Here is a 13,934-nt window from a genome sequence, read left to right as displayed (position 1 = left end):
CAGAAATATTGTGCTCAGGTGACTTAGATCCGTGGTGAATGTCGGAAAAGAGATAGCTCTAGCTATTCAATTAAGGGTGAAATTTTCAAATGAATTCTAGAGTGTTTTAATGTGGAGGTTTAGGATACCCAATCTCAAGTTATAACTAACACAATGTAGCTGTGATATACTAGAGCATTATACGCATATGGTTTAGGTAGTTAAACTTGATATTAATGAGGAACTTTACTGCTTGTGCGATGCTGAGATATATTTAGCCAATCTTTTTTCAAAGACTAGATGTCTTAGACATGAAGATAAATTGGTAATCAATTTTCTTTCTACACATTGTAATGCAGTTTGAGTTTGGCCTTGAGTGGTTTTCTATAATGCATTCTGACTGCTTTTTCTGGCATTGAAGACCATCGGTAATGAAATCACTATTCAACTTTCACGTAGAAGGAAGCATAGAGAAGGTGTTGGCCCGTCATATTATGATGCAATTATGTATACACAAGGTCCTATGGGTTTAATACCAGAGGCCTTCCGCCCCAGACCTGGTCACCTCTCCCATTTTCAGCAGCGAGTTTATGAGGTAGTGTCTTTGACGTTATGCATGGAAAATTTCTGTGTGTTGATTCAAACTATAGCTATTGTTGCACTGTTACTTTATCCTTTCCGGTTGTTTAGGATTTCATTCAATTTCCCTGGCAAAATCAGTCCAGTCAGAGTTCAAATGAAGTTCCTGCTGATGTGATGGTTTCGTCTAGTGATTATGTTGGTACTGGTGTATCTCGTGCTTGTGTTTCACCTACCAGACAGCTTAACCCAGCACTCTACTCTTCTGGGCTCAGGAGTATGGGTCTGAGCTCTGTTGCTCAGCCTGTATATCTTATTTCTGAGGAGTTGGACCCTGGTTCTACCCAGCTTATTGGGTGAATTATTTCATTTTTCTTTTTTAAGGGTCTTGTTTACTTGTGCACATGTTAAGTTGGCTTAATAAGATTGTACGTTGTTGTTGCATGCACTTACAGCACTTTTAAGCTTCTTAACATGTCCCTAAAGGGCACATGCTAACAAAAACCCTTTTTAAAATTAATCGTATAATAATTGTTCAAGCTCTTATGTTAGTTTTTTATTTGCTTATCCATTCTTTTGTTCTTGTTACAGTGGTTCCTCCACTCGCATGGGGGCAACTGATGGTGTAGTTTCAGATGGTGCTAAGTCTAATAATATTGCTTCACTTTCTTCAGCAGCGACAGCCCCTGAACAGCAATTTTTAGAGACCTCTAATACTGTGAAAGTCAGTAGAAGTTTTGTTGTTTGTGATAGTTTATGATTATTATTTTTTGGTTTTGCACATGCAAGTGTACATGTGCATTATGCAGGTTAACATAGAAGTTTCTGTTTGGACTGATGTGCATATCCATTGTTTGGTGCAAGGAATTGGAAGGGGCTGTTCCACCATTGACTGCAGCTTCTACCACAGAGCACATGGCTAGTGGCATTTCAGAACCTTTATTTACCACTGGAGATGCTCTAGAGAAGTATCAAATTGTTGCACAGAAGGTAGTTTATTTCCTTGGTTAAAGAAAACATGCGTGTGTCCAGACATACAGAAAAGAAATCTGGCTAGGGGTCTGCCAGTTGCAATTACTATGAAATAACTCCAGAGGTCAATGCACATCGTAGTTACAACCCAAAGAAATACGTAGCTTCTGTTTTTTGTGTTTTAGTTTTTCCAATTCCATCACATATGGATAATGAAAAATAATTTAGACATTAGTTTTTTATTTTTTATTTTTAATGTCACTTATTTTTCTTATTTATTTATTCTATTTCATTTTCTCTTTGCTCTTTATCTATTTATCTCCTGGCTTTTGTTTTTCTCTTCATTACTTTCCCTATTAAATTCTGTATCATATCAAAAGTTATTAATCATTTGGTGCCTCTTTTTTAGTTGGAAATGTTGATAACCGAAGACACAGGAGACAGAAATTCAGGTAATAATTATTTTATAATGCCACTTAGCCTTGAATCATTTTTTTGCAAAATATACTCGCAGCTACTTTGCCAACACTTTCATGTGGGCCCTTGTTTTTGCCCTTTTTTGCCTTCCATTTGAGGTGACTATAAACATGAATTTGAAGGTGAACACCAGGAATATTACTTGATTTAAGTTTACATTTTTTGTGTACAGGGACTTATTGCCCAAATTCCCGAAATCATACTGAAATGCATAAGCAGAGATGAAGCCGCATCGGCTGTGGGCCAAAAGGTTTGCTGTCATCATGCTGGAAAATTCTATATGAGTACATTCACTTGTCTAATTTTGCAATATGTTGTTGGAACAGGTTTTAAGAGTTTATATGAGAAAGCTTCAAGCAGTTTACATGTCAGTGCTCATATTGCAATCCTGGCTTCTATTCGAGATGTATGCAAGCTAGTTGTTAAGGAGCTCACAAGTTGGGCATGTTGTTTCCAAAATCGTTATGCAAAGATGAGATGTGTTTTGTTCTTATTGTGAAATGATTGTAATTTGTGTCATTTGTTTAAATTATATTTTGTATCCATCGAACCTTTTTCCCCTCATTAAGATACTACTATGCAGCGGGAATGATATTTTGTACCTGTCACTTCTTATGCATTGCTAAAACTTTAAACCTATTGGCAAGTTCTTATGGAATGATATTTTGTTTCTTTTATTTTGTGCCTGTCACTTCTTATACATTGCTGAAAATTCAAACCTTTTGGCAAGTTCTTATCTTCATATTTATATAGGATAAAAATAGTTTTGGCCTTTCCTTCTAGCATATGTAGATGAGATCTATTTTTTGTTCTTTGAATAATTTGTCACTTAATCATTAGAGGCCAGACATTTCTTGTATAATAATGAGCATGTGTAAAGGAGCTATTCTTGAAATAAGAACAATTGCAAGATAAACATGTGAACTTTCTATAGTTGTGGGCTTGCATCAAGGATTAACACTAAGTTCTTATCTTTCTGCTTTAGATACTATATATATTTGTGTAAAAAATAAATTGATGAATGTAAAATAAATTGATGTATATTATTGATAGATATTTTAGTACAAATGTGAGAGGCTCCTTATATAGGAGATATAGGTGTAGTAGGTGAAGTGGAGGTGGTAGTGGTGTAGGTGAAGTTGAGGTGGTAGTGGTGTAGTGGGTTAGGTTTAGTGGAGTAGGTGAGGTGGTAGTGGTGGTAGGTGATGGTAAATTCTAACAGCCCCCCGCAAACTCAAGGAGGATAGAAACTAACCAACTTGAGTTTGAAGAGAGGAACAAAACAAGAAAATACATAAAAAAAGGATAGGAGACACTGTATGGTCGTGTCAGACCGTTGGTGAAGACACTGTATGGTGGTGTCATAACGTTGTAGAGGACACTGTATGGTGGTGTCATAACGTTGTAGATGACAGTTTATGGGGTCATGTCGGACCGTTGTAGAAGACAGTTTATGGGGTCATGTCGGACCGTTGTAGCAGACAATGTTGTGACAGTTGTTGTGACAGTTTACGGAGTCTTGCTGGACCCTTGTAGAAACTAACCGGAATCAATGTCGGGACAGTTTACAGAGTCTTGTCGGACCCATGAAGGAGCTAACCGGAATCAATGTCGGGACAGTTTACAGAGTCTTGTCGGACCCTTGTAGAAACTAACCGGAATCTATGTCGGGACAGTTTACAGAGTCTTGTCGGACCCTTGAAAAAAATCGCATCCTCAAAAGGTGCGCCCAATTTTTCAAAAGGCGTGCCCAATTTATCAAAAGGTGTGCCGGACATGATGGCGAGGCACGTGAGTGTCTTGGTTGGCGTGCCCGTTTGTCGTTTGGCGTCAAGTGGCGCGCGATACGCGTGGCTGCCCCGTCGTCATGGTCTTTATAAGTGGAGGCTAAGGCTGAGGCAGAGGCGGAGACAAAAAAACTTGCGAGAGATATTCTGAGAGAGATTTCTGAGAGAGATATTCTGTAATACTCTGTTGTCTGAGAGAGATTTCTGAGAGAGATACTCTGTAACACTCTGTGGCCCAGAAAATGGCTTCATCTTCCCGGAGTCTGTTCACTCTCTTTCCCGACCTCAACGAGTCAACAAGAGAGAGAACTGGTGCGGTGGCACTGGAACCTCAACCAAGCGCCTCGGAGTTTGCTCCGTTGAACTTTCCGATGCGGTCGGTGGAGCAAAGAATGGCAGTGCAGTCGGATGTGGAGGCCAATCAGTATACTTTGAAGTTATGTGTGGAAAGCATGACGGCGGTCACAAACTTGTCGCACCGGCTGCAGAGCAGGACAAATGAGGTGCAACAGTTAAACTCCTAGCTGGCTCTGCTCCAACGCATGTATAAGGATGCGCGAGCAGAGATGAGTGTGCTAAAGGCAGAAAACAAGGAGCTGAAGCGGAAGGCCACTGTGATGTTCCGATTTGGAGGTCCGCCGTATGCTGCAGTGGAGGAGCAGGGAGTAGTGATCGTGCCCAGTGGAGTGGGAAGCACAGAGGTAGCACCGTCAAGGACCGCCCAGGACGGAGGCAAGAAGAAGAGACCTGCAGTAGAGTAGAGAAGGAAAAAGAAAAATCCCACTGTGGGAGTGGTTGTTTTGTTTGTGGTTTTTTTTTTTTTTTTTTTTTTTTTTGTAAGTGTGATTGGGGTTGATCCCTCAGATGAATAAAAGAAGGGAAGGTTTGGTGTGCAAATCTTTATCACACGGCGTTGTGAAAAACAGCAATGGTGTTGGTTTTTTTTTTTTTTATTTATTTATTTAATAAATAAATAAATAAAATAAAATAAAATAAAGAAATGGAGGCAACGTGGGTGAGAGAAAAAGTAAAGAGAGAGAGAAAATTTGTTCTCCGAATTGAGAGAGAGAATGGCTGTAAAGTGTTTGGTGACAGCTATCTTCTTTAGGTTCTGCTCATGGTATACTTTCTTTAATGCCTCGTGATAAGCATCTTTACAAATGTGCTCATGCTCTCAACAGTGTTGCTGCAATTCCTAGACGTGCAACTGTTGTAAATTGCTGCAGCCAAAATCTTGAATATGGTTGTAATAGGGCTTCTATGAGGAATTTTGGTCCTGTAAATAGGGGAGCCAAGGAGGAAGACTGGGATAGAGATTAATATTGTCGCAGAGGAGATCTCGAAGAAAGTCCTGATTCATCCTCCCTGACCGCAAAATCACGTCAAAATAGAAGAGTTGATTCGCGGCCGTAAGTAAAACTCCGATCGGCGGAGAAGCATGAAACTGAGGTTGCTGGAACGGAAACCTAGAGGCGGCGGTGCCGAATCCGGTAAATCCGCAGCCGTGAGAGAGACTGAGAACGAGCGGAGGCGACGAATCGACCATCCGCGCCGGAGAGAAGCCTTCACGACTCGAAGACTCGACGGTACTGCTCTCACTCGGACTCCGATTACAATTCACTTTCTTGATTTCATTGATCTTCACATTATTATTCTCTTCCGGTTGAGGAAAATTAGTTTTGGCCTTAGCACCGCGAAACTCTCTGGCGGCGGTGTCGTAGGCTTTGGCCGCCTCCTCCGCCGTATCGAAGGTCCCCAACCAGACGCGGCTCTTGCGCGCGGGATCTCTGATCTCGGCAGCGTAGCGGCCCCACGGCCTCTTCCGTACGCCTCTAAAATGCGCCTCTTTGCCGATCGCGGCGGCGGTGGCGGTGGCCTTCACAGCTCCGCCGTCCAATTTCTCCTTGGGCGCCATACACAGTTCGTCACCTATACATACACAGTTGGAAATATGTGTGATTGATTGTGTGTGAAAGAGAGAGGGAGACGGGAGGTGTGGTGTAGCTGAAACCGGCGGAGCGGACACCACAGGAGGTGTGGCCGGAGATTGACAAGAGTTCAGTTCAGTTATGGAATTTGTGGCAGCGGAGTGAAGGTATGTGTAGAGGTTCGGCGGGCGGCCAAGGCGAGGCTGCCGCCCGCCGGTGAAGCAGAATTATTAGTTTCTCAACCTCGCTCTGATACCATGTAAAAAATAAATTGATGAATGTAAAATAAATTGATGTATATTATTGATAGATATTTTAGTACAAATGTGAGAGGCTCCTTATATAGGAGATATAGGTGTAGTAGGTGAAGTGGAGGTGGTAGTGGTGTAGGTGAAGTTGAGGTGGTAGTGGTGTAGTGGGTTAGGTTTAGTGGAGTAGGTGAGGTGGTAGTGGTGGTAGGTGATGGTAAATTCTAACAATTTGAATTTTATAAACTAATGCAGGGGTAAATGTTAAATTAGATGCTTGGGAAGGAGCTCTAGAATCAATGACCAATAAAATGAAGTTTGAATACATTGAGCATAACTTTAATAACACTAGAGATACAGATGAGCATGGGGCGCCGCATCGACGCCTGGGTGTGGTGAAAAATGGGCAAAGGTTTCCGCATTTTTCTGCATGAGCGCGGATAAAGAAGCTAGTCTAAGATTATAGATTTAGGGTAGCCACATGGAATATAGAAACTTTAACTGGTAAGACTATGGAATTGATAGATGTCTTGATTAGGAGAAGAGTTAGCATAACTTGCGTACAAGAAACGAAGTGGAAGGATGAGAAAGCTCGGGAAATAGAAGATACCAGTTTTAAGCTATATTATAGTGGTAAGGATAGACACAGGAATGGGGTAAGAATAATAGTTGCTAAGAATCTTGTAGAAAATGTAGTTGCGGTCATTAGGAAAGGTGATAGGATTATGTTAGTTAAACTAGTTATTAGAGAGAAAACAGTGAATGCTATTAGTGCATATGCCCCCCAAGTAGGATTAGATAATCAGACTAAAAGAGTTTTCTGGGACCACATTGATGAGGTATTACAGGAGCTACCCGTAGGAGAGAACCTAGTTATAGGTGGTGATTTCAATGGCCATCTATGAAGCACGGGTACTCCAAAAATAGTGCCGTATGAGTACCGGGTACTTACAGGGTGCGGGTACGCTTACCGGTACGACTGCATGGTACGGGTACGACAAAAAGGGGTTCGGTACGTTTGGTTTAATCAGGTACGGCATAGGTATGTCGGGGCAAAAAATCAAATTTATAAGAGAATTGGGGGTACCGAAGCAATTTATTTATGTTCTTTATTAAAAAAAACAAAAAACACTGTGTCATTTTCTAATATTAAAAATATATATACACCTAGGTTTTGTTTTATCCCTTCTTCCATCTCTTCGCTTCAGCAACAGCAAAGAGACGAAGCCCTAGTGCAGTCGTCTTCGTCTTCTTCTTCTTCTTCTTCAGCAACAGCAGCATCTCTTCACTTTGAAGCCCTCCGGCAACTGCGACAGCTACGCAACGAGACGAAGCCCTCCGGTGAGTGTTCTTCATCTTCTTCTTCTTCGTCGTCTTCTTCTTCTTCTTCGTCTCTTCGTCTTCATCTCTTTTCTTTGTTTTTTCTGCAGATCAGCAACTGGTGAGTGCTCTTCATCATCTTTGTTTCTTCATCTTCCCTTCGGTGAGTGTTCATCTCTCATCTCTCTCTCTCTCTCTCTCTCTTTTTGTGCCCCTGTAGATCAGCAATTTTGATGGATGAGATTATTGATCTGTGTAAATGTAGTAGATTATTGATTTGTGTAAATGTAGTAGATTATTGATCTCTATAAATGTAGTAGATTATTTATCTGCGTAATGTTAATTGCTGCTGCTGTTCTTCATCTGATTTGTGTAATGTTAATTGAGTGTTCTTCATCTCTCTCTTTTTTTTTGTGCTCCTGTTCTTCATCTGCTGTAATGTTAATTGCTGCTGCTGTTAAAAATAAATTATGATCACAGTGCATAACATCTCAAAATGAGAGATTTCACAAATATTATTTTAGTTTTCATATTTAATTTTAATTTGTAGGTTGGATCCTTTAACCATAATTATAATATAAAAAAAAAAAAAATCGGCATATCACAGCCGTACCCGTATCATACTCTTTTTGAGTTTTGCCGTATCGGCGTACCCGTACATGTACCCGTTCCCGCACCCCCACCCGCACCGTACCCGTTCCCGCACCCGTGCTTCATAGATGACCATGTAGGAGTAGATAAACTAAGGTATGAGAGGGTGCATGGTGGGTATGGTTTTGGTGATAGAAATGAGGTTGGAGAGAGTATTTTAGGTAGTGTTTGGTAGAGTTTTCTAAATATAATTTGAGAATAGAGTTGTATTTTGAGTTTGTGAGTTTTGAAATTATGATTTGAGTGTGGAAAAATTGTTTGGTTATGAGTTTTGAAAAGAGTTTTGAATTGGATTTGAAATGAATGATGTGACATGTGATATTTAATTCAAAAACTTACAACTCATAACCAAACACATAACCCAAAATCTTATTCAAAACTCATAAAAAAATTTAAAAAAACATTCTGAAAATATTTTTATTTAAAATATAAAAATAACAGGTGCAAAAAAAAAAAAAAAAAAAAAAAAACCGAACACTGTTCCGATCAACCGGCCAGACGTTCGGGAGGACGACCGGGTTAGGCAAATTTTTCCGCCTGGAAAGGAGTTTTCAAAAGTGGGTGTAGATTTATAATTTGAAAACTCAAAACAAATACCACACTAAAATCAATGGGTGGAAATATGTTTGGAGAGCTTCTCTAAACACAATATTAGATTTTGCGTTAGCTTTTGACCTAGTGGTGGCTAATACTATGTATAAGAAGAGAAATGATCATTTGATAACCTTCACGAGTGGGTCAATTAGAAGCCAAATAGATTACTTTTTAGTAAGAAAAGGGGACCATAAGAGGATTCCTGGAGAAAACTTGACTCAACATAGGATTTTGGTACTAGATTTATGGTTTAAAGGGCAATACCAAACTCGGAAAGATAGTGGGTGTCACAGGACTAGATGGTGGGACCTAAAAATGGATGAACTAAACACATTTAAGAATAGAATGTACTTGGGACTTGGAAGATGATGTTAACACTATGTGGAACTCGATGGCCAATTATATGAGGAGAATCTCAAGAGAAGTTCTGGGAGAGTTGAAAGGAAAGGGACCTAACTTTAGAGAAACTTGGTGGTGGAGGGAGGAGGTCTAAGCAGTAATAAAGACGAAAAAAGAGAGCCTTAAAAAGTGGCAGAATGATAAAACTGAGAAAAACCGTAAGCGTTACAATTGGCTAATAAGGAGGTTCAAAAAGTAGTGATGGAGACTAAAAGTTAAAAGCCTATGATGACCTATACACAAGACTAGATAGTAAGGAGGGAGAGAATAAGAAATACAAACTTGCTAATATAAGAGAGAAGAAAACAAGAGATTTTAATTAGGTTAAGTGCATTAAGGGTGAGGATTCTAAGGTGTTGGTGAAAGGATGAAGAGATTAAGGAGAGGTGGAAGAACTATTTTGAGAAGTTATTAAATGAAGAGCATGGAGGTAGGTCAAAAGAGGAGGAAGTATGCAGTAATAAAGAAAATCAGGACTATAGGTTCTATCGTAGGATTAGGGACTTTAAAATGGAGTTTGCACTTAAGAAGATGAAATTGAATAAGGCTTTAGGACTCGATAATATACCTATTGAAGCGTAGAAATGTTGGAGTAAGAAGGGGGTTGTTTGATTGATTAGGTTATTTAGAAGATTTTGTTGATTAGGAAAATGTCAGAGTGGAGGAAGAGTATTTTAGTGCCTATATATAAATATAAGAATAAAAGAGATGTCCAGAATTGCAACAATTATAGAGGAATCAAGTTAATGTGTCGCACAATAAAAGTGTGGGAGAGAGTGATTGAATGTCAATTGCGAGATATAACAGTGGTGTTAGAGAATCAATTTGGGTTTATGCCTGGTAGGTCAACAATGGAAGCGATCTATCTTTTGAGGAGAGTAATAGAAAAACATAGAGAAAAGAAAAGAGACATTCATATAGTTTTTGTCGATCTTGAGAAAGTATATGATAAAGTGCCTTGGGATATAATTTGGTGGGTGCTAGAGAAGAAATGGGTACAAAAGGTTATATTGATGTGATTAGGGATATGTATGAAGGTGTTGTGACTACTATTAGATCGCTTGCTAGAGAGACGAGTGAATTTTCAATTTCTGTAGGGTTACACCAATGATTAACCTTAAGTCCTTATCTTTTTGCTTTAGTTATAGATGAATTAACACGCAAATATTCAAGATGATGCGCTATGGTATATGCTTTTTGCAAATGATATTGTGCTAGTGGATAACACTGCCTCGTTTGGCAAGGGGCTATTTTAGCCAATTAGCCAAAAAGTTACTAAATTAGCCAAAAAGCCAACAGTCCATACCAAAAAGTCAAAGATTCTCTTTTCTCTCTACTTTTTGCACATCTTTTCGTAATTAGCCAAAAAGTCATCCCAAACATACAAGTTTTTTTTACCTACCTTTTTAGCCAAATAGCTAAAAAGTTACTAAATTAGCCTGTTGCCAAACAAGGCCTGAAGATTTAGAAAAAAATACTTGAATCTAAAGTATTTAAAATAAGCATAACTAGAGTGTAATTTTAGTAACAATCACAATGGAAGTAGAGAAGAAGTGAAGATTGAGAACCAAGAACTACCTAAGAGTGAACATTTTCGTTATTTAGGATTAATTATCACAACGACTGGGGAGATTGGAGCGGATGTGGTCCACAGAATTAAGGCAGGGTGGCTTAAGCGGAGGAGTGTGTCTGGAGTACTATGCGATAAACGAGTACCCATTAGACTAAAAGAGAAGTTCTATAGAATGACTATTAGACCAGCGATGTTGTATGGAACGGAATGTTGGGCAACTAAAAAAATAACATGTAGAGAAGATGAGTGTTGCTGAGATGAGGATGCTAAGGTGGATGTGTGGCAAGACTAGAATAGACAGAGTTAGAGAAAGGGGTAGACCTAGATTGACGTGGACTAGTGTAGTAAACAAAGATATAAATCTCTTTAATTTGACTAACGAAATGGCCTTGGATAGAGTCGAGTGGAGAAGAAGGATTCATATAGCCGACTACATTTGATGAGATGTAAGGCTTGGTTTGGTTTAGGTAAACTAGAGAACTCTATTTGTCAGGGGAAACATGCTACTATGATAGGGTGCTTCCAATACAGGTATAATGCTCTTCTAAAAATACTGGGGAAATGCTGAAATGTTTCTGGTACTTTCGGGAAACATTAAAGGGAAACTCTAAAGAAACTAAGAAGATGGAAAAATATCTTTGCAAAAACTACTTGGAAATTAATCAAATATTTACGGATTCTTTTTTGAAAGATTTTTAGCAAATATACAATATGTAAAAAACAAGTTTTAAATCTGTCATAGGAGAATGATTTGAGAAATTTCAAATGAGACACAGCTACCATTGAAATATTCATATATGTTTTCAGTAATTGTTTTAAAAGTTTCCTTTGTTTTACAAATGTTTCTGCTAATATTTCTTCTAGGTTGCCCATTTGGTTCTTCGATTGTTTTCATTTCCCGTTTTCATTTCCTCTTCTTGTTTTGTCCACATTTCCATTGTTTCCTTCTTCAGTTTCCTATTCTGGAAACTATGTATAAGATTGGTGACGATGTGAATTTCACTGAACAATTAAAATTTTAACTTTTGGCAGCTTTTAACATCTACACTATAGTCAAATCATCCATTTATCTTTCTGATATTTTTTTCTCCTATTCATCAGATTGTTGGCTTCGATCAGAGTCATATTGTTGTTCTCTACTCACCTTTGTAATTGTCTAACTCAGGTGATCTATTCAAATGAGGAGAGGAAGTTCAACAGAGACATAATTGTTGGACTTATTCACAAGGACTTACTGAACCTCACAGAATACAACATGCACATGGCAAAACTTATTGATGCTGGGAGGAATAGTGCGTGTAAAAAATAAATTGATAGATAGAGAATAAATTGTATGTATTATTGATTGTATTATGTTATGATGTATTGTATGTACATTATATAGGAGATGTGAAGTGGAGGTGGAGTGGTGTAGTGGAGTAGGTGAAGTGGAGTGTGTAGTGGAGTAGGTGAAGTGGAGGTGGAGTGGTGTAGTGGAGTAGGTATAGGTGTACATTAACAGCCCCCCTCAAACTCAAGGAGGATAGGAACTAACCAACTTGAGTTTGAAGAGAGTAACAAAACAGGAAAGTAAACTGATAAATAAAATAAAACAGGATAAGAGACACGGTATGGTCGTGTCAGACCGATGTAGCAGATAGTTTATGGGGTCATGTCGGACTGTTGTAGCAGACAGTTTACGGGGTCATGTCGGACCGTTGTAGCAGACACTGTGTGGTCGTGTCAGACCGATGTAGAAGACAGTTTATGGGGTCATGTCGGACCGATGTAGAAGACAGTTTACGGGGTCATGTCGGACCGTTGTAGCAGACATTGTGTAGTCGTGTCAGACCGATGTAGAAGACAGTTTATGGGGTCATGTCGGACCGATGTAGAAGACAGTTTACGGGGTCATGTCGGACCGTTGTAGCAGACAATGTTGTGACAGTTGTTGTGACAGTTTACGGAGTCTTGCTGGACCCTTGTAGAAACTAATCGGAATCAATGTCGGGACAGTTTACAGAGTCTTGTCGGACCCATGAAGGAGCTAACCGGAATCAATGTCGGGACAGTTTACAGAGTCTTGTCGGACCCATGAAGGAGCTAACCGGAATCAATGTCGGGACAGTTTACAGAGTCTTGTCGGACCCTTAAAAAGTCGCACCCTCAAAAGGTGTGCCCAATCTTTCAAAAGACGTGCCATCAAAAGGCGTGCCCAATCCATAAAAAGGCGTGCCATCAAAAGGCGAGCCCAAGTCATAAAAAGATGTGCCGGACATGATGGCGAGGCGCGTCACCACATTGGCTTGCGCGCCCGTTTTGTCGTCTGGCGTCAAGTGGCGCGCGATGCGCGTGTCTGCCTTGGCTATTTAACCAAGACGGATGCTGAGACTGAGGCAGAGGCTAAGACAAAAAACTGGCTAAAAACCTCTGAGAAACTCTTCGTTGTCTTAAGAGTGATACGCTGTTCGTTTGCTGAGAGAGATACTCTGTTCGTTTGCTGAGAGAGATACTCTGTAACACTCTGTAACCAATCCTTCTCTGAAAGTACCAGTCGGAAATCGCTGCTTCGCTGAAACACTCAGCAACCCAAAACATGGCCTCGTCTTCCCGTTCAGCTACCCAGAATATGGCCTCTTCGTCCCGTGGTCTGCTCACTCTCTTTCCCGACCTCAACGAGTCAACAAGAGAGATAACTGGTGCGGTGGCCAGTGAACCTCAACCAAACGCCTCTGTTTTTGCTCCGTTGAACTTTCCGATGCGGTCGGTGGAGCAAAAAATGGCGGTGCAAACTGATATTGAGGCCAATCAGTATACTTTGAAGTCATGTGTGGAGACCATGACGGCGGTCACAAACCTGTCGCACCGGCTGCAGAGTAGGACAAATGAGGTGCAGCAGTTAAACGCCCAGTTGGCTCTGCTCCAACGCATGTATAAGGATGCGCGAGCAGAGATAAGTGTGCTAAAGGCGGAAAATAAGGAGCTGAAGCGGAAGGCCACCGTTATGTTCCGATTTGGAGGGCCGCCATATGCTGCAGTGGAGGAGCAGGGAGTAGTGATCATGCCCAGTGGAGTGGGAAACACGGAGGCAACACCGGCAATGGCCGCCCAGGACGGAGGCAAAAAGAAGAGACCGGCGGCAGAGTAGAGAAGAAAAATCCCACTGTGGGTGTGGTTGTTGTGGTGTGGTTGTGTTTGTTTGTTTTGGTTTTTTTTTTTTTTTTTTTTTTTTTTTTTTTTTCTGGTGTAGAATGGTGATCAGGGCGAAGTCCCGATAGAAATAAAATGAGTGTATTGTGCAAATCTAAATAGCTTGAAGGTACAAGACTGAGCAGAAAAATGAGATTGAACGAATAGAAGGTTTTCTTTTTTTTTTTTTTTTTTTTTTTTTGGATAAAATAAAATAAATAAAGGAAAAAAAAAATAATTAATTTTGAAAGCAAACGGA

General features: G+C 40.0%; 2 protein-coding genes across 2 annotated transcripts in view; one reads left to right on the top strand and one right to left on the bottom strand.

Annotated features, from left to right (window-relative positions):
• The window catches only part of LOC114302215 (uncharacterized), a 31,033-nt gene that overhangs the window by 11,875 nt on the left and 5,224 nt on the right, over positions 1–13,934 (top strand). The window contains 14 exon segments of the mRNA XM_082894896.1: positions 401–574; positions 670–914; positions 1,150–1,282; positions 1,423–1,548; positions 1,940–1,962; positions 1,964–1,982; positions 2,180–2,502; positions 4,976–5,072; positions 5,880–5,889; positions 6,226–6,382; positions 6,509–6,697; positions 6,878–7,311; positions 7,401–7,453; positions 11,673–11,799. Coding sequence (XP_082751022.1) covers positions 401–574; positions 670–914; positions 1,150–1,282; positions 1,423–1,548; positions 1,940–1,962; positions 1,964–1,982; positions 2,180–2,502; positions 4,976–5,072; positions 5,880–5,889; positions 6,226–6,382; positions 6,509–6,697; positions 6,878–7,311; positions 7,401–7,453; positions 11,673–11,799 — 2,110 coding nt within the window.
• LOC145795387 (ethylene-responsive transcription factor 4-like) lies at positions 3,745–5,917 on the bottom strand. The gene has a single exon (XM_082879614.1). It carries the CDS (start codon positions 5,707–5,709, stop codon positions 5,053–5,055), a length of 657 nt encoding a protein of 218 aa, XP_082735740.1. The 5' UTR covers positions 5,710–5,917; the 3' UTR covers positions 3,745–5,052.

This window comes from Camellia sinensis, chromosome 1, assembly GCF_055761805.1.
Source record: "Camellia sinensis isolate YWXY chromosome 1, ASM5576180v1, whole genome shotgun sequence".
NCBI classification, from domain to species: Eukaryota; Viridiplantae; Streptophyta; class Magnoliopsida; order Ericales; family Theaceae; genus Camellia; species Camellia sinensis.
Note: the sequence above shows the minus strand (reverse complement) of the source record. Positions and strands in the feature narration are given on the sequence as shown.

Excerpts from the sequence above, each read along its gene's own strand:
- LOC145795387 (XM_082879614.1), bottom strand. The coding sequence starts at position 5,709 with ATGGCGCCCAAGGAGAAATTGGACGGCGGAGCTGTGAAGGCCACCGCC.